The following is a 16,681-nucleotide window of genomic DNA, read 5'->3' on the forward strand; positions in this document are numbered from 1 at the left end:
AGGTGCCACAGGGGTGTTGTCTAACGATACACTCTGATCTTCAGAGCCGGCGAGATCTGCCTCAAACACATCATGATTCGGACCTAAACGCTCACCGCGGCTGATGCATCGCAGCACCTCGAAGTCGCTGCCAACTGCCTGTTCCTCCCGATACCACGTCATCTTGGACGGTACGAGATGAAAGGACAGCTGCAGACGGCATTTGCTTTTGTCTTCTCGAAGTTCTAGTGTGCTTCAGCGTTGGAAAAAAACACCCATGTTTCACTTCAATTTCCTTTTGCCATCACCACTTCACGAAATCGGCTTCTCCTGCCGCCAAACGCCAAATGTCCTCCAATCAAATCAAACGGCTGCATCGCGATCCAAGCGCGAGTCCGCGGTACTGGTGCGCTACCCTCCACATCTCACCCTCTCACATCGTGCATCCCGCTAGCGCCCTTTTCTCAACGCCCTACACTGCGTGCCTCACACTATGTCCCCGCACAGACGCCGCGTGAGGGGCCCGTCTGTGGCGGCCCGCAACCATCGCTCATGCAGCCTGCCTAGCACGGTACGATCGTGAACGGGCCAGGCTTAGGCATCCCAGAGTGCCCGGATGGTGCCCGAAGTGTAGCTGCGGGTGCATACGGCGCCATGCTGGGCGACGATGAAGAGGCAGGGGTGCTGGGAGAGGGGTATCAAAAGGTATGCCTGCCTCGGTGAACAGTGTTCGAGAAAGACATCGACTACACCCGTTGTTGATGGACCTCATGGCTTACCCTACCAACCCGGGACCCTACCTACCCCGGCTCGGCCACCTGGAGTTTCTGGAGCTTGATGAGCAAGAGCTGGACACTACAAGCTTGCAAGCAAGACTCATCCAGTCACCAACCCGAGACTACCTGTTCTCAAGACGAACACCATGCAATACAGCATCAAAAGACGATATCGATGCCGATACGCTACTGGCGGACCTTGGCCATCTGGCTCCATCGCTGGCAAAGGACTTTATTCCCAAGGTGCATGCCGAGGCCAGCTTTGCGTTCCGACTGATTAATCACGTGGACTACCACGGCGAAGAAGAGGGCTACATAGCCATGAGCTATTGCTGGAAGAAAACGAACCGGGACACTCCTCGAAAGGTGGTCGAAGATCTCCCGTTCGCTTGGACCAGAGAGGTTGAACAGTTCCCGCTGCCAACTAGTGGCGCTCTGTTCCAGGCCGTGCTGAAGGAGAAGATGGTCGGAGAAGGGCTGTGGTTTGATCAAGTTTGCATCGACCAGGACTCCGACGTAGAGAGAGCTACCGTCATCGGCGCGATCGATACGGTCTACAAGAACGCAAGAGCGGTGGTGGTAGCTTTGGACGATGTCGTTGTCACGCCAGAGGAGGAACGATTCCTTCGATGCTACGTGGACCAATACTGTTACTCTGGTTTCGCAGCCGACCAGCAACCCAATGCGCGCCAGAACCCACCTTTCATGTACCAATACCCTGCATTTGTTTCTTTTTTCGAGCGATTCATCGAGTCGGAGTGGTTTGGGCGTGCTTGGTGCGCGCATGAGATGAAGCTGGGACGACAACATGTCTTCCTCGTACGTTGTTCGTCCCGGTACCATGACGCGGTTCAGACTGTAATGCGCTTCACGACATCTTTCTTACATCACATGCTAGCCCTAGCGAGCGAGCTGGTTACCTTCACACCCACACAACAATCTAAAATACGGACCTTGAGCGACTTCATCACAGTGCACAACAACACGAAGGGCGTGAACGGTCTTGCCGCACGAAGACCTGATACTCCGCAGATGCCAGATCTCGAGCCGTCTGCCTTCGTGCCGACAGTTGTGGATACCTTTCAGATGAAAGCAGGAGGTAATCCACGGCTGCCCGAGTTTCTGAGAAAGCTCGATGCCAATCGAGACAAAGTATGTATTGCGCTGAGCGCCTCCAAGGTCCCCCTAGCTCTGGCGCCCTCGAATGCATATCAAAGACCGAACATCGAGGACGAGTGCTTTCGATCACTGTTACTAGTCGGTCTTGCTCTTCGAGACCCGGTCTGCCTTTGCACAACAGGCACACCACTGCAGCTGCACGACGGCTCTGTCTCCTGGCTGTCGAAACCGACATCACTGGACACTCACACCAGTCGTGCAATACTGCGGCGTTTTCCGAAGAGCTCGAATCCAATACGACAGTCTTCCGATGGCAGAGCAGAGTACGCACAACTTGACATCATCTTCCTCGACCTACCACATCGCTCCAACCCCAACCCACTATTCCCGACCCACATTGCGCGAGCGCGACTGTTCATCCATCTTTGCATGCAATACCATATCCCGGGGCCTGGCATGTGGAGCTTCTGGCAAGCACCCGACCACCTACGCCTAGCAGCCATGCGCAATCTCTACATCCAAACCCTCGGCTGCATCTTCGACTGCGGCGCCCAATGGCTCCTCGAGCTGTCCACGAGCCAAAGATTCTCCCACATGTCACCTCTCGAGCCCCACACAATCGACATGCTACTCAACCCGCACCTCATAATTCAAAACTACATCCTCCTCCCAGAAGGCCAATCAGCACTCTCCTCCCTCATCACCTTCCTCTCCGGCACCCTCCTCTCCGGCATCCCCTGGGCCAGCGGCGCAACAGAACGCACTCACGGGCCCCTCATCACCTCCGCCCCCGTCCCCGCCTGGCTATCCGGCGACCCAACCTACGGCGGCAAAGCAATCGTCTTCGCGCCGTTCGCGCACAGCAAGACGCTGCTCATCGCCGTCCCCGAGGCAGTTCAAGCTGCCGAGTACGACGCGCTGGCCCGCGCGTGGGTCCTGACTAGCACGAATCCGTTTACCGGCGGCGCTGAACCGAGCGTCAGCTGGACGCTGCAGAGTAAGGGTGTTGTGTTTGGGGATGGGAATTTCAAGGCTGGGTTGGCGAGGTGTGCGGAGACGCGTTGTCATCGTGTTTACGGGCCGAGTGTGTGATGCGTGTTCGTTGCATTGGGTGGTCGTGTCTTGCTCTTTCCATCTGCATGGCAGCGTTCCGGGGACGCGGAGCTCGCAGCGGTACTCGGCAGTGCAGATTCGAAGTGTGTGTTGTTGTTGTTGCTGTTGTGACAGTATGGATGTACGCATATAGACAGATGAGCCAACTACTTGATTTCCTTCGCGTAAACTTTCGCCTGCTTTGTTCATGTAAAGAAAAACTAAGGCTCTGCCCACCTAAGCCATACAATACCAAAAGGTATGAGAATGATCGCTCTGATAGCAATCTCATGGCCAGAACAGTACTTATTGCCAACCTGGTCAGAGGTGGACGTTGCCACAAGCCAGCGCCGTGACAGTTCACCACCCTCCTCTCCTGTACCACGACAGCGCACAAGACCAACCAACCCCCCCTCCTACCCGCCCTCTCCCCAAAGATCTCGAACCGACAACACACCGACCGTGTGCGAGTTATATAAACCTGCCCAACAGCATCGATTCCATACACACGACATCACGACATCACTCCACCTCGAGCCTCAAACCAAACCTTCTTCACCCTCCACCATCCCCACACCTCAACCCAACCACCACCACGCGTTCCGCCAGCCTCGCAACTACTCTCACCACCCCACCACAAACCAGCGCCACCAACCACCCATGAGCTCCGACCAGCACCTCCACCAGAGCAGCATGCAGAGAAGAGCTCAGACACGCAGGCTGGAGGATACAGCGAACCCCCCCTTTTATTCCTTTTTCGCTCCTTGCTTTTCACTTCCATACCCCTTCCACACCCCTTCCACCCCCCGTCCTCATCTCCACACCACCACGCTCCCCATCCGCTCCTTGCATTCCCTACCGAGCCCACCCAGGGCAGCGTCGACCGAGCCATGTAGCGTCGATGATGCGAACCACGTGTTTGAAGTCGAGATGCGGGATGCAGGGGGCGGACGTGGATGTGGAAATGTGCAGCGGGGTGGTGTTTCGAGGGGACTTGAGAGGGGGAGGGGATGAAGTACGGGGCTGGCTGGTTGGTTGGCTGGCTGGCTGGCTGGCTGGCTGGCACGTGGGGAATGGCGGTAGGGAGGGTGGTGGCGTAGAAAAGTAAAGAGAGAGGAAGGAAAAAGAAAGGAAGGAAGGAAGGAGGAAGGAAGGAAGGAAGGAAGGAAAAGCAATGTAGGGCTGTATGACCATGTCGTCAACGGGGATGAGAGGGGGACGGGACGGTCATTGGTGGAACGAAAATACTGCTGATACAGTTCGAGCTTTTTTCTTTCTCAATCATGGCAATCTATTCTCCGCACCACCACCTGGTTTGAAGGACTGTCTACGAGCTCTCCTGTCCCAGCTTCGCCAGGTCTTTGGTGACAAACTCGGTCGCGCTGTATAACGCGGTACTGCCGTATACAATCCTCCTCTTCTGGCCCGGGCCTTGCGCGCTGGCACTTGTCCGCTTAGCCCACTCCTGCAGGTTGCCATACTCGTCCATGCTGCCGCCGCCCACGGTGAAGACAATGGCTTCGCTGAAGCCTTGCCTCCTTTGCCCGAACGTGGCTTCGATACCGCGACCGACTGTGTTCTGTTGGTTGCGGCTTGCGCTTGCGGGGGGAAGCGTGCCGCGCGCGTTCGCAGAGCGAGGATCGAAGTAGAGATACGATTCGGTCTTGGAGATTGCAGAAGACGAGGCGTTTTGGGGGTCCATGAGCGATTCGGTGATCTTGGTGAGTGTGAGGTCTGAGTTGGTCGGGAGGAAGTTTTTGATGCCCGATAATACGCCTTCGAAGTTTGCGCCCAAGCCGGCCTCCTTGAAGCGGTCTGTCACGCGAGAAGAGAGACTGGAGAAGCCGCCAAAGAGATGCGAGGTGCTTTGCGCGGGTTGCGTAGGTGCGGATGTGATCATCGTCATGCGTGTGAGTTGTCGCACAGATTTGACGTACTTGACGGGTGTGGTGTCTGCGCCGGCGGCTTCGAGAGCCTGCGTGAAAGAGTCGAAGTCGCCGCGGGAGAGCTCGGTTTCGGTGGTCAAATACCATTGGAGGAAGAGTCGCAACTTGTCCAGAGGCTCGTTACCTTTGTCGTTGTCTTTGATGACTTCCAGAATCTGCGCTTTCGACTGCTTCGATAGCTCTTCCTCGAGTTGGAAGTAAAAGTCCATCTTGCGAGTCTTGATGCCTTCCATGACAGCCTCCAGGATGTTCATGTGCATCTCGATGGTGGTCTTCCTGTCCCGTAGCTCTGGGAGTAGAGCCATAGCGCCCTTCAAGTGCGCGGCAAATTGATTTGATTCTCCGTTCAGATCGTCGAGGGATGACGCGCCTGTCTTTTTCGTCACGTTGTCTGCATCTTGCTGGTATTTATTCCACTCGTTCGTCACGTCCTCAGCAACGTTTGGAAAGGGTAGAGACGCATTTCTCGCCCAGAAGTAGTCAGAGGCCGTCAAGTCGTGAGACTGCTTCTTGACGCCTTTCTCGGGGTGGTCCTTGTCAACAGGAATCGAGATGCTGATCTTGTTGAGGTGGAAGTCGAGGACGTCGTAAACCAAGCTTTGGTACTGCATCCAGAGTCAGTCACGGCATCGTAGGATGAGTACTGCGAGACTTACAATCCATGAGTGGCTGAACATGGGCACCAGATCTACGTTTCGGTCGACTAACGTACGGTCAGCAATGCCAGCAGGATGGACCGTCGAACGCACCAATGACCATGACAGGCCGTGATGTCACAGCCGAGGACTTGTGATCTGAGAAGAGGTTCGTCTTGGAGTTTAGGATGTGATCTCGCAGCTTTCGGTCGAGTTTTGCGCAGATATCCTCTGCTGCGCCTCCTTTGGGACAACGAATGATGGGGACGACGCCCATAGTGACGACGACTGAGAAGAGGCCTGATACGATGCGGTCCACGACACTGTCAAGCTCCTGATCAGACGTCTGCCCGCTGTTCAAGGTGTGGTATGCGCCTTTCATGTTCAGGTGGAACAGATCCGGCTCTGACACCACAAAGTTTAGATACTGATCGTACACTTGCGCCAGGTGCTCTGCAGTGTTCGTCTGCACGACTTGGGCGCCAAAATCTTCGAGGAGGGGTCGTGGTATGCTGGAGAGAAAGTTGAGGTAGGCAGGACTGTAGAGGCCACGGGAGAGGTCGGAGGTGATGGTTTGGAGGTTCTGTGCCGTTGGCTCGACCAGGTATATGACTGGGACCTGCTCATGCTCAGTATGATGTAGGTGGATAGGATCGTTGCTCATACATCAGGGATCATGTGGCGCGTTGTTCCAATGTTCAGGTGTATTGTGACCTAGCACTGTGCTCAGCATAGCTCTCTGCAGCCTGGTTGGAGGCGCATGTACCCCAGACGCCCTCAGATCGTTCACTCTCAGGACTGAGCTTATAACGTCCCTCCCCATGTCATCGAAGACCAAGACCTTCCATATTGCGCCGCCTGCAGCTGTCTCGGGCACTTCGTTCGCGTCGTTGGGGGCATCGACATCGGTGATGGGCGCGTTGAGGTTGAGGATGCGCTTGATGCTGGCTGGGAGGCGCGAAGTCAGCATTGGCCAGCCGCGTGTTGCTTGTTGCGTACCTATCTGCTTGTCCCGCAGTGTTACGGCCATGGTGACGTTGTTTCTGGCGCCCGCCGTGACGAACGCAATGTCATGCGCGGGAGCAGGTGGAATGCCGGTGGAAGGTGCAGAACACAAAAGTCGGGTCGGCAGCGCTACAGCAAAAGACACAGTCGCTCGTCTGCCTGCTGGACACCTTCACCGTGGCTCCGGTGATGGTGGCGGGCGCGCAGCTTGCCCCGGCGGAGCCTAGCGTGCACTGGCCTTGGCAGCTGCCCGCGTACGTAAAATGTCGACTCGCCCCTGCGCTGCCGCCCTCCCTCTCCCACTCCCCATCACCCCATCACCCCCCAACACCACCACTTGTTCCGTTTGAACACTCGTGCAACTTTCCAGTGAACCTTCGCCCACTTAATAAGGGCTTCTGATTCTGAGCTAGATTCACTTTTCGAGTCGCCGCTTTGGAGGAAGTGTGCATTAAGGTGGCAGCGGCGTTTGTCTGGAGGATTCGCGGTGGAAGGCAGAGTGACCATCAGCCTGGTGTGTGCTACTAATCCAGCTCCTTGGACGATCCTTCGAGCGTCGCACTAGGGAAGCTGAGCCTGGCCGTCGCGCGAGGCACAGAGGCAGAGGCAGAGGCAGAGGCAGGCAGAAGCAGAAGCAGAAGCAGAAGCAGTACTGGCAACGCCAGCAGGCGGCGAACCTGCGAGCAGACGCAGCAGCGCGTGTGTTGTGCAATTGCGTGCGCAAACGTACGTCAAAGTGACAGCCTCCGCAGTGTCCCTGATTGCAATAATACGCGAGGCCAAGTGCCGTCCATCCTGATAAAGCCAAAAGCTACACGTTGGTGGACTGGAGGGATCACAGCATCGTGGGCGACGGGACACAAGCGTTGCGCGTTTGAGCCCAGCATCCTTCTCACGGCCGCAGCCTCCGCAGAGCGACCCCGAGGCACTGCTGACCTCTCCTCTCGACTCAGCACGCAGCCCAAACCGGCAGCTTCACCGGCCATTCCACTCCAGGCCTCCGACTTCCCTGCATCGCCTGCATCGCCTGCATCGGCGGCTTTGTTCACCATTGTGACACGCGCCATACCACTTCGTGCCTAGTGCACTACAAGTCTGTCTGCGGAGCTGAGGGAGACTTGTGGGTTGACGGCCCTGTCCAGCCAATCACAACCCCAACCTCGCAGCTGATTAAACTCGCTCGTTCATCATGGCTTCCAATCACGTGCCAAGTGACCAAGTACCTCTGCAGGGTCAGAACATCTACTCGGACCCCTCTTACTCCAATTTCTTCCCCAATAATGTCGAGCGCTATGGTACCCCGTCCTGGGAAGCACAGCTGCATCAGAATCCTGCCCTGACACCCAATTCATCCACCCACACCTGGCACAGCACCTATCCTCAGCAGCCCTTCCACCCTCATGGCCAACCATACGGAGCGCAGACACAAGCATTTCGAACGGCATCGCCCTACCAGTACGGCCAGTTCAATGGCCCGGCGAGCACCTTTGGCCATGCTGCAGTCGTGGATCCATCACTGGCCCTCAATCCCAACGGCCTGCGCCAGCAGCAACAGTCGCCCTACCAAGTACTCGTACGCATCGCCACGCCGTCAAGTCAATCTGGCACCGTGACCCCGCAAGCGCTGCAGCAAAACACAGCAACTTTCCAAAACTCACGTCCGTCAGCATCCCCCTTTCAGGTAAGTACTTCCATATCAGCAATCAAACAAAGAGAAATTCTGACCCATCCGCAGGTGCCACAGAGCACCGCCGAACAGTTCAGTCAACAGACGGCACCGTCAGCATTCGCTAGACCTGTCCGCAATCCAGTTTACGAAATTCCAAAGGGCAGAAAATCTGGCGGACTCTACGTCCTGGATACAGCTGCTTTGGCGAAAGCCACAAACTCGACTGCTTTGAACAAACTCGTGACACTTGGCGCAGAGCCGCTTCAGCTAGCTACCAATAGAAGTAAGCAATCGCTTTGCCAAATAATGCTTGGTCCATCTAACACGAGCGTAGCTGCATTGCCTCTGTATACAGCCCGGCAATCCATCAAGGAGCTGAGGAAAGCGGGAGCCGACAACAAGAAGCTTCTTGCCAAGCTTTCCTCGTCCAGATCGTCGCTTTCGAGAGCAATCAAGTTCAGCAAGAACAATGCTGGCAGCCCCGGGCGCCTCAAACGAGAAGTCAGCGACAGCGAAAGCTACACCGAGTCGTCGGAAGACGACAGCGAGTACAGTGATTCTGAGGATGAGGAAGAGTCTCCGCTACCCACTTCGCGACCAGATGACGACCCGCACAAAGCCGTGTGTTACGACGTCATCAAGGCATCCTGGTTCCCGCGAAGGTCTGCTCTCAACTCAGAGAAGATCAAAAACAGCATGCGTGATCTGTGGGAGGTGTTGAACACCATCCAAAAGCGCTGGCGAGCTGACAGCAAGGCGGTCACGGAAGCGGAGGAGGCAAAGAAGATGGGCGAGCTGCCCACTCTCAAGAGTCGTGTCACAAGCCAACGGGACTTGTTGCAATCTGCCCTGAAAGCCGCGCTCGATCACGCGCATCCTGATGTCTTGTATCATTTGGGACAAGTGAAGCCATTCCTGTATCTCTGTTATCAGTTCTTGGCGAATCGTTTCAAGGCCAAGGATTTTGACGGGCCATTGCCGACTGCCATTTACGAGATTTTGGCGCAGTGTGGGACCCTTACTACAGAGCTCATTGAAGAAACTAAGGTGTCCAAAGCATTGGTCTCTATGAAGAAACAGGCGAATGACAAAAACAAAGCTTTCATCCAACAGGTCGTTGAAGCCGCAGCTGCGGGGTCCAAGAAGGCCAAAGCAAGCTCCCCGCCAGCAGCTGGGTCAACAGAGGCCAAGGTTGCAAAGCGGCCTGCCTCGGAGCCAGCCGCGCGCTCCACTGGTGAAGGCCCGTCAGTAAAGAAGGCCAAGCCGGCCGAAGCCCCTCCTGCTGCAGTCAAGAAAGAGCTTGTCGTAGGAGGAGTAAAGCCCGTGTCGACATCTGGTGTGCAGAAGCGACCAGGCGAGAAGCCTATAGGTGCACCTGCGCCTGTTCGGGCTCGTGTAAACCCCGTTGCCAACAAACCATCCAGTATATTCGCATCTCTCCATGCCGCCAGCAAGAAGCCTATCACGAACGCTGCAGCTCCCATGGGAGCCAAGTCGATTACTCAGCCCAAGGCTACCTCAGCAACTACCAAGGACAAGAAGTCGACGGCAGCAACGGCCAAACCATCAGCATTCTCCTTCGCATCTACCATGGCGGCACTTACCAAGCCGAAAGAGCCAGAAGCTGCACCGACCAAGTCCGAGAAGGACGTATCGAACGAGACGGCTGAGCAAAAAGCGAAGCGTGTCAGGAAAGAGGCTAGACGCCATCTGCGCGTGACTTTTCGCCCGGACGCCTCTCTGGTCGCGATCAAATACTTCAGTCACGATCCTGATGAAGAGCTTGGGCACGAAGAGAACTACACTCGCGACGCGGGTGATCTTGGCGGCGAGGGCCACATGTTCAAGCAACACAAGGAGCTTGATGAAGATGAGGACAGCGACGACGATGAGACCGAGTATCGACCTTGGACGGAGCCGTCTCCAGTCGATTTCAGCGTGGTCGATGCGGAGGAGCGCAAACGCAACTACCTTCCCTACGGCGGGGGCGAGGCCGTACCGACTTGTCCGGAGAAGGAGGCGAACGTGCAGCGCGAGAACGACACGTTGATGGTGTTTTACACGAACCCGGTTGATATTCCACCTTCGCCTCGGGAGCCTCTGGAGCAGAACGAGGACCGGGCTGCAGCGGTTACCATGTTTGGTACGCCTCCTGACAAGTGTCTGCAGAGGTGTCCACAAACCATAGCGCCCACGACCGCCCCCCCGGCTGCTGACTTTAGCGGGCTGGAGAGTATCATCGCGCAGCTTGCCAGTCAGAACCAAGCGGCGGCGGCGGCTGCACCCGCTCCCGCTGCAGCCACATATACGCCACCTGCTCCAGCCACATATACGCCACCTGCTCCAGCCGCTGCTCCCGTAGACCTTGCCGCTCTTCTTGGGTCCCTACAACAGGCCCCTGCGGTAGCTGGGCAAGCTGCTGTCGCAGCACCGCAGTTCCCACCTCAACCCCCTGGCGCGCCCCCCATCGACTTCGCTGCCATCATGGCAGCCATGCAGGCTGGCGGTGGCAACCTCCCTCCACCCCCTCCGATGCCGCCCGGCTTCCCTCCTGCAGGCTTCCCCGGCTTGAACTTTGCCTTCCCACCGCAGCCCGTACAGGGCGAGGCAGCCGCGTACCCGGCGCAGTCGCAGGACGGGCATTACGGACAGGAGTACGGACAGGAGTATGGACAGGAGTACGGACAGGAGTACCAGCAGGAGTACCAGCCAGGCAATGGCGGGACCAAGCGGCAGCGTGATGATGGCAACAGCAGCAGCAACGAGCGTGCGGGCCAAGGCAAGAAGCACAAGAGCGGTGGAAAGCCTCACAAGGTGCTCGCGTGCAAGTTCTTCCAGAAGGGCACGTGCAACAAGGGGGACAGCTGCACGTACATTCACGACCTCAACGCGTAGAGGGAAGCACCGACAGACGACGGCGTCATGGCTGTGGTGGGTGGGTTAGCCAGACGCATTCTTGCTTTTTCTTTGCTGAGCCGGGACTTGACGAGCCCAGTGGAGGCTGTGGACACCGGTGGACATTGTACTATACCCATTCGCGTTTGAGTTGAGCGTTTTCGTTTCATCTATCTGCATAGCCGCATCACGGCGACTGGCACGGCGACTGGCACGGCGACTGGCACGGCGACTGGCACGGCGACTGGCACGGCGACTGGCACGTCGACTGCGGAAGGGATTGATTGCATCTGCGGCGTTTGTCACGCATTGTCAGGGGTAGGTAGAGAAGCTACCCAGTGTATTGTACTCTACACACGTTCCTTCAAGCCGTCTGACGCTGCTCACGTGATGTGTATATGACGGCGAGGCGACATGGTGCGAGTCGAGGTCAGCCAGGCCAATGGCAAGACTTGTCTGCATCGCACTGTGGAGCCGGCGCAATGCAGCCACGGCCAAGCAGTTGCGCGCTGCGGTGCCGTTTGGCGGAGCGAGCGCAGGCCTGGCCCCGTGGAGGCTGCAGGCGTGTTCGCGTGTGCGAGTCCAGATCGGTGACGAGGCTGGCTTGGCGCATGGGTGTGCGTGTGCGTGTGCCGTTCGTTCGTTGTATTTTCCGCCAGGCATCAGACAGACATCACGTCGAGCTCCAAGCTCCAAGCTCCAAGCTCCAAGCTCCGCGCTCCAAGCTTCAAGCTCCACGCTCCCGCTTTTGGGTTGTTTTTGCTCTCGCCATCACGACTGCACTCCCTCTGGACCCGCCCCGCCCACGCCGTCTGCCGTCACCCGCTGGGCCTAACGCTGCCGAGCTTGACCCGCACGACGCACCGCCCTGGGACGTTGACGAGCCGGGCAACTGCACCCACCACCCCACACCGAGCCCACGCCCACGCCCACGCCCAACCCTCGCACACGGCCTCCCCTCCCCTCCCTTCCCCTCCCCTCCCTCGACCCCCCCGCCGCCGCTCTCCGCCGCAGCCATGGCGCCCGTACGGAAACGCACAAACAACATGGCTCGCCGCCGCCGGCTCGATGACGAGGACGAGAGCCAGTCGGTGGCCACGGAGCTGGCGGACGACTCGCAGAGCGACGCCTCGGCCCTCAGCGACGTCGACGAGGAGGGAGATGCCGATGCCGACGCCGACACCGACGCCGACGCAGACGCAGACAACAGCGACCTGAGCGAGGCCGACAGCGGCGTGGCGCCCGCCGACGAGAAACCCAGGCGCCCGGCAACGGCAAAGGCAAAGGCAAAGGCAAAGGCAAAGGCCAAGGCGAGTGCAGCTGCACACGCAAATGGCACGCGCAGCGACAAGGCCCGGCAGCCGTCGCCGCCCATTGCCCGGTCTGATGGCTCGTTTGCAGCGCTCAAGGACACCGAGGCCATGATGAACGGCCTGCAACTCGCCGACACGGCACAGGGCGCCGAGGAGATGGGCTTGGACGAGCCACAGGCCGCCGAGAAGACGGCCTCTGACGAGCCACAGCCAGCGCCGACGCCCGCTGCTGGCCCGCCGTCGACTCGCCCAGAGACGCTGGGAGACCGCCGGCGGCGCGAGCATGAGGCGTACAAGAAGAAACGCGACTCGGACCCGGCCTTCATCCCCAACCGCGGCGCCTTCTTCATGCACGACTCGCGCTCGGCCCCCGGTCAGCACGGCTTCAGGCCCGGTGGTGGGCGCGGTCGAGGGCGCGGGGCCGGCGGCGGAGCTGCAGCGGGAGCGGGAGCAGGAGGCCCAGGAGGCATCGGCGGGCCCTTTTCCCCCGCAAAGTACGTAGCAGCACTGCCGGCGTCCCCGCGCAGCCAGACGCAGACGCAGACGCAGACGCAGACGCAGACGGCTAACACGAAGCCCAGCTCGCGCCAGCACGCCAGCGAAGCCACCGACTCGCCGTGGCAGCACGACCTGCACGACGCCGTCAACGCACCGCACCAGCACCAGCACCAGCACGCCCAGCCTGCCCCCCCTGGCCCTGCTGCTGCCTCCACCACAGCCGCGCTCCCGCTCCACCACGCACCAACACACGCTTCCCATGACGCTCCCCGACCGCCCTTTGTGCCTGCCGCCCGACCGCCCCCAACTCGCAACTTCTCCACCACCGTGCACACCCACAACGCCGTCGTCCGCATCCTCCTTCCCAACATGAAGGCCCCCATCACCTTCCAGAACGTGCCCATCAAATCCCACACCCGCCTGCCCAACCACCGCCCGCCCCTCCGCCGCGACAAGCCCGTCCGCATCTCCCTGCCCCCGTCGGCGCCGCGATATATCTTCCCCACCGTCGAGCGCTCCTTCATCTTTATCCCCCGCGCCCTGCGTCCCAACCAGCAGGGCTTCGGTCGCGGTCGAGGCCGCTTTGGCTCCATGGGCGGCGGAGGCTTCTCGAGCAGGCGCACAAGCGCCTACGGCGGCAGCGTGTACTCGCCGAGCGTGGCCCTCAGCAGGCGCTCGTCCATTGCTCGTGACAACATGGTCTCGCCCGCAGGCTCCATCATGTCGAGGAACGGCAGCTTCGTCGACCCCTCTCGACCCGTCGTCAGGCTACCCCCCGGTGGCGTCCGGATGCCCACGGGGCCCGCCATCATCTCGCCCACCAACGGCTCCTACCCGCTGCCCCAGAAGCCGGCCTTCCGCGAGAACTGGGCCCACGGCCAGCTGCCCATGCACCAGCCGCGGCCCCAGAAGAACGTCAACGTGGCCGGCATCGAATCGCCCGCCTCGATGAACTTCAACCCTCCCCAGCAGCAAGAGCAGCAGCCGTTCCATCAGCAGGTGCCCGCCCACATCAGCGGTGCAGGCCCGTCCGCCGAACAGCCCGCCTTCTACCAGCACGCCCGCCAGCCATCCTACCCCGGCCCCGTCTCGACGGGCACGCCGCTATCCAACATCCCCGAGCGTGCCATTCACGCACCGGCCTTCCAGCCATTCCAGCCAGGTTACCAGCCCCCGGCCTTTGTGCCACAAGGCTACTACTACCCGCCCAGCGCCCCTCAGCCACCGTACATGGCGCCCGGCGGCATGGTCCCCATGTTCGTGCCCGGCGCACAACAGCCCTACGCCATGCCTGCGCCACCACCCGCACCTGCTGTTGTGCCCCCTCCGCCACCCGCTGCAGCTCCGCCCAACATGGTCGCGTACGAGCAAAACGGCATGACGTACTACGTCGACTCCAACCAGCTTCCCTACGCCCCGCCCGCGCCCGTTGACAACTTTGCGCAGCCCAGCTACGCCGTACCAGGCATGGGCGGCATGATGACACCTGGACCAGACGGCGCGTACTACTACCCGCAGCAAATGCAGCCCGCAGCCTTCTACCCTCAGCAGTAGAACGACCCAGGGTCAGAACTGGCTGCTTCATTTGCCCCAGCCGCATGTGACGACCCAGACATGGTCATGGAATGGATGGAGACCCCAGGGTGGCCCATGGGCATATCACTCGAGGACTTCGCCGCCAGCTTGCAGTACGGCCAGCGCAACGTTCGTGGGTAGGGCCATCTGCCGCCGCAGTAGAGCGAGAGTGGCCTCGTCTCCGCCAGCGCCTCCACAATTTCGCCACCTCGCTCCACCGACCAAAGCACGCCCAAAAGTCATTCACGAATCGATAAAACATCTTACCCAGCGACAAAACATGCATCACATCAGCCTCCTTTCTTTTTGACGATTGCGCCTCTTCTGTATCTCTCCACCAGGCATGGCGTTTTTGCGATTGGCATGCACCTCGTTTGCATCTGCACGTACGTGGTGTGGTGGGTTTTGATACACCGCTTCCGTACCTTGTTCTAATACAGTTTCTCTTCTCCCTTCTCCCTTTTCTATTCTTCATTCGTTTTATTCTGTTGATTCCCCATTGCTTTGAAGCGTGTTGTTAATTCTGGTACAGGTACGGCTGGATTAGGTGATGACGGGACGATGGATAAAGGATAAAGGATTAGGGGGTAAGGGTTAGATAGGGAGAGGAGCGTAGGATACGCATTAGAGTACACAAGTAGCTAGCTAGGCCTTCTCTAGATACTGCTTCTATACTTTGTTCTAATATAGTTTCTCTTCTCCCTTCTCCCTTTTCTATTCTTTATTTGTTTTATTCTGTTAATTCCCTATTACTTTGAAGCGTGTTGTTAATTCTGGTACGGGTACAGCTGGATTAGGTGATGACGGGACGATAGATAAAGGATAAAGGATTAGGGGGGTATTGTTAGATAGGGAAAGGAGAGTTAGATACGCGTTAGAGTACACAAGTAGCTAGCTAGGCCTTCTCTAGATACTGCTTCTATACTTTGTTCTAATACAGTTTCTCTTCTCTCTTTTCTCTTCTCCCTTCTCCCTTCTCTCTTCTCTCTTCTCCCTTCTCCCTTCTCCCTTCTCTATTCTTTATTTGTTTTATTCTGTTAATTCCCTATTACTTTAAAGTATGTTGTTAATTCTGGTACAGGTATAGTTAGATTAGGTAATAACAGGATAATAGATAATAGATAAAAGATAAGGAGGGTATTATTAGATAGGGAGAGGAGTGTAGGATACGCGTTAGAGTACACAAGTAGCTGTAAAGAGTGTACAAAGCAATTACAAGGGAGGATAGGGTTAAAGAGGATAGCAGGTGTATTAAGGTACGTAGTGTGTAGTAACAAGACTAATTACTAGAGTATCAGCAATAACCTCTAACACCTTTATATAGTCTAGGCTAACTAGCCCTATAGTAGCTCGCTAAGACAGGCAGAGGTACCCCTAGGCCTAGCGCCTAATAATGCCTCCCTTCTTTAGATTGTTTGGCTTAAACAATAGTATAGTTAGTAATAACGTACTCCACAGGTGAGCGGATCAAACAGGTGAGCGGATCACTCTGCCAAGACCACACCAAACCTCCACCTTACCACGCAATGCCTTAACAACAACATTAATCTACGCCCTTAAGAGAAGCTGCGATACAGCTTGCGCTCTAGGCAATTAAATAAGACGTAATGCTTACTGTGTAACGTGCTGCAGCTATATATAACACGCCTTACAGCACACTACACACTTAATACACAGGACAACCTGCATAAGCTAATTGTACGCCAGTTTAACAGATTATAGACCAGACTAAGGAGGACGTAATTACTAAGTACATCCTTAAGCTAGATATATAAGGATTTGCCTCTTAGCTGGCTGCTATAGCTAATATAGCTAATTCTTTGCGTGCTAAGCGTAATATAGGCCATGTTAGCATAAACTAGCCTAACATGTTTGTTAAGCGCTGCCCTAACCTTAAAGTAAGGTTTAATTGCAAGTACAACTATAAGAGAGCCCTCTGTAAGGATCTAGAGATTATTAGGGGCTAGTTTAGGCTTATAGTAAATGTTAAAGCTAAGTATAGCATCTAGGATAATAACACGTACAACTTTAATAAGACAGGCTTTATAATAGGCTAGATATTAATAGGAGCAGTTATTACAGGCTTAGAGCGTTAAGGACAGCTAAAGGCAGTGCAGCAGGGCAATTAAGAGTAGACAACAGTTATATAGGGCATTAATGGCACAGGGTAGGCTATTCT

At 57.1% G+C, this 16,681-nt stretch overlaps 4 protein-coding genes across 4 annotated transcripts, besides 20 other annotated features; 3 read left to right on the top strand and 1 right to left on the bottom strand.

Annotated features, from left to right (window-relative positions):
• Positions 1-740: 740 nt before the first annotated feature.
• On the top strand, positions 741-2,966 carry EKO05_0006080 (uncharacterized protein; the record flags this gene model as incomplete). The annotated part of the gene is made up of 1 exon (XM_038945915.1): positions 741-2,966. One exon carries the CDS (start codon positions 741-743, stop codon positions 2,964-2,966), a length of 2,226 nt encoding a protein of 741 aa, XP_038799088.1.
• Positions 2,562-2,603: a tandem repeat.
• A 105-nt stretch (positions 2,967-3,071) lies between the features above and the next one.
• Positions 3,072-3,096: a tandem repeat.
• Positions 3,097-3,184: 88 nt separating this feature from the next.
• Positions 3,185-3,312: a dispersed repeat.
• A 213-nt stretch (positions 3,313-3,525) lies between these two features.
• Positions 3,526-3,652: a tandem repeat.
• Positions 3,653-3,987: 335 nt separating this feature from the next.
• Positions 3,988-4,030: a tandem repeat.
• Positions 4,031-4,080: 50 nt separating this feature from the next.
• Positions 4,081-4,135: a tandem repeat.
• Positions 4,136-4,293: 158 nt separating this feature from the next.
• On the bottom strand, positions 4,294-6,577 carry EKO05_0006081 (Vesicle trafficking between the ER and Golgi; the record flags this gene model as incomplete). Its single annotated transcript, XM_038939810.1, has 6 exons — positions 4,294-5,517; positions 5,569-5,615; positions 5,662-6,166; positions 6,214-6,261; positions 6,314-6,495; positions 6,547-6,577. 6 exons carry the CDS (start codon positions 6,575-6,577, stop codon positions 4,294-4,296), a joined length of 2,037 nt encoding a protein of 678 aa, XP_038799089.1.
• Positions 6,578-7,147: 570 nt separating this feature from the next.
• Positions 7,148-7,202: a tandem repeat.
• Positions 7,203-7,741: 539 nt separating this feature from the next.
• EKO05_0006082 (uncharacterized protein) lies at positions 7,742-11,116 on the top strand (the record flags this gene model as incomplete). The annotated part of the gene is made up of 3 exons (XM_038939811.1): positions 7,742-8,233; positions 8,288-8,504; positions 8,556-11,116. 3 exons carry the CDS (start codon positions 7,742-7,744, stop codon positions 11,114-11,116), a joined length of 3,270 nt encoding a protein of 1,089 aa, XP_038799090.1.
• Positions 8,725-8,769: a tandem repeat.
• A 562-nt stretch (positions 11,117-11,678) lies between the features above and the next one.
• Positions 11,679-11,749: a tandem repeat.
• Positions 11,728-14,481, top strand: EKO05_0006083 (uncharacterized protein; the record flags this gene model as incomplete). The annotated part of the gene is made up of 1 exon (XM_038945916.1): positions 11,728-14,481. One exon carries the CDS (start codon positions 11,728-11,730, stop codon positions 14,479-14,481), a length of 2,754 nt encoding a protein of 917 aa, XP_038799091.1.
• Positions 11,798-11,859: a tandem repeat.
• Positions 12,018-12,067: a tandem repeat.
• Positions 12,069-12,099: a tandem repeat.
• Positions 12,240-12,367: a tandem repeat.
• Positions 12,384-12,428: a tandem repeat.
• Positions 12,958-12,993: a tandem repeat.
• Positions 13,050-13,104: a tandem repeat.
• Positions 14,482-15,042: 561 nt separating the features above from the next.
• Positions 15,043-15,099: a tandem repeat.
• Positions 15,100-15,444: 345 nt separating this feature from the next.
• Positions 15,445-15,522: a tandem repeat.
• Positions 15,523-15,689: 167 nt separating this feature from the next.
• Positions 15,690-15,945: a mobile genetic element.
• Positions 15,946-16,681: part of a mobile genetic element that runs on past the window's edge.

This window comes from Ascochyta rabiei, chromosome 9 (genome assembly GCF_004011695.2).
Source record: "Ascochyta rabiei chromosome 9, complete sequence".
NCBI classification, from domain to species: domain Eukaryota; kingdom Fungi; phylum Ascomycota; class Dothideomycetes; order Pleosporales; family Didymellaceae; genus Ascochyta; species Ascochyta rabiei.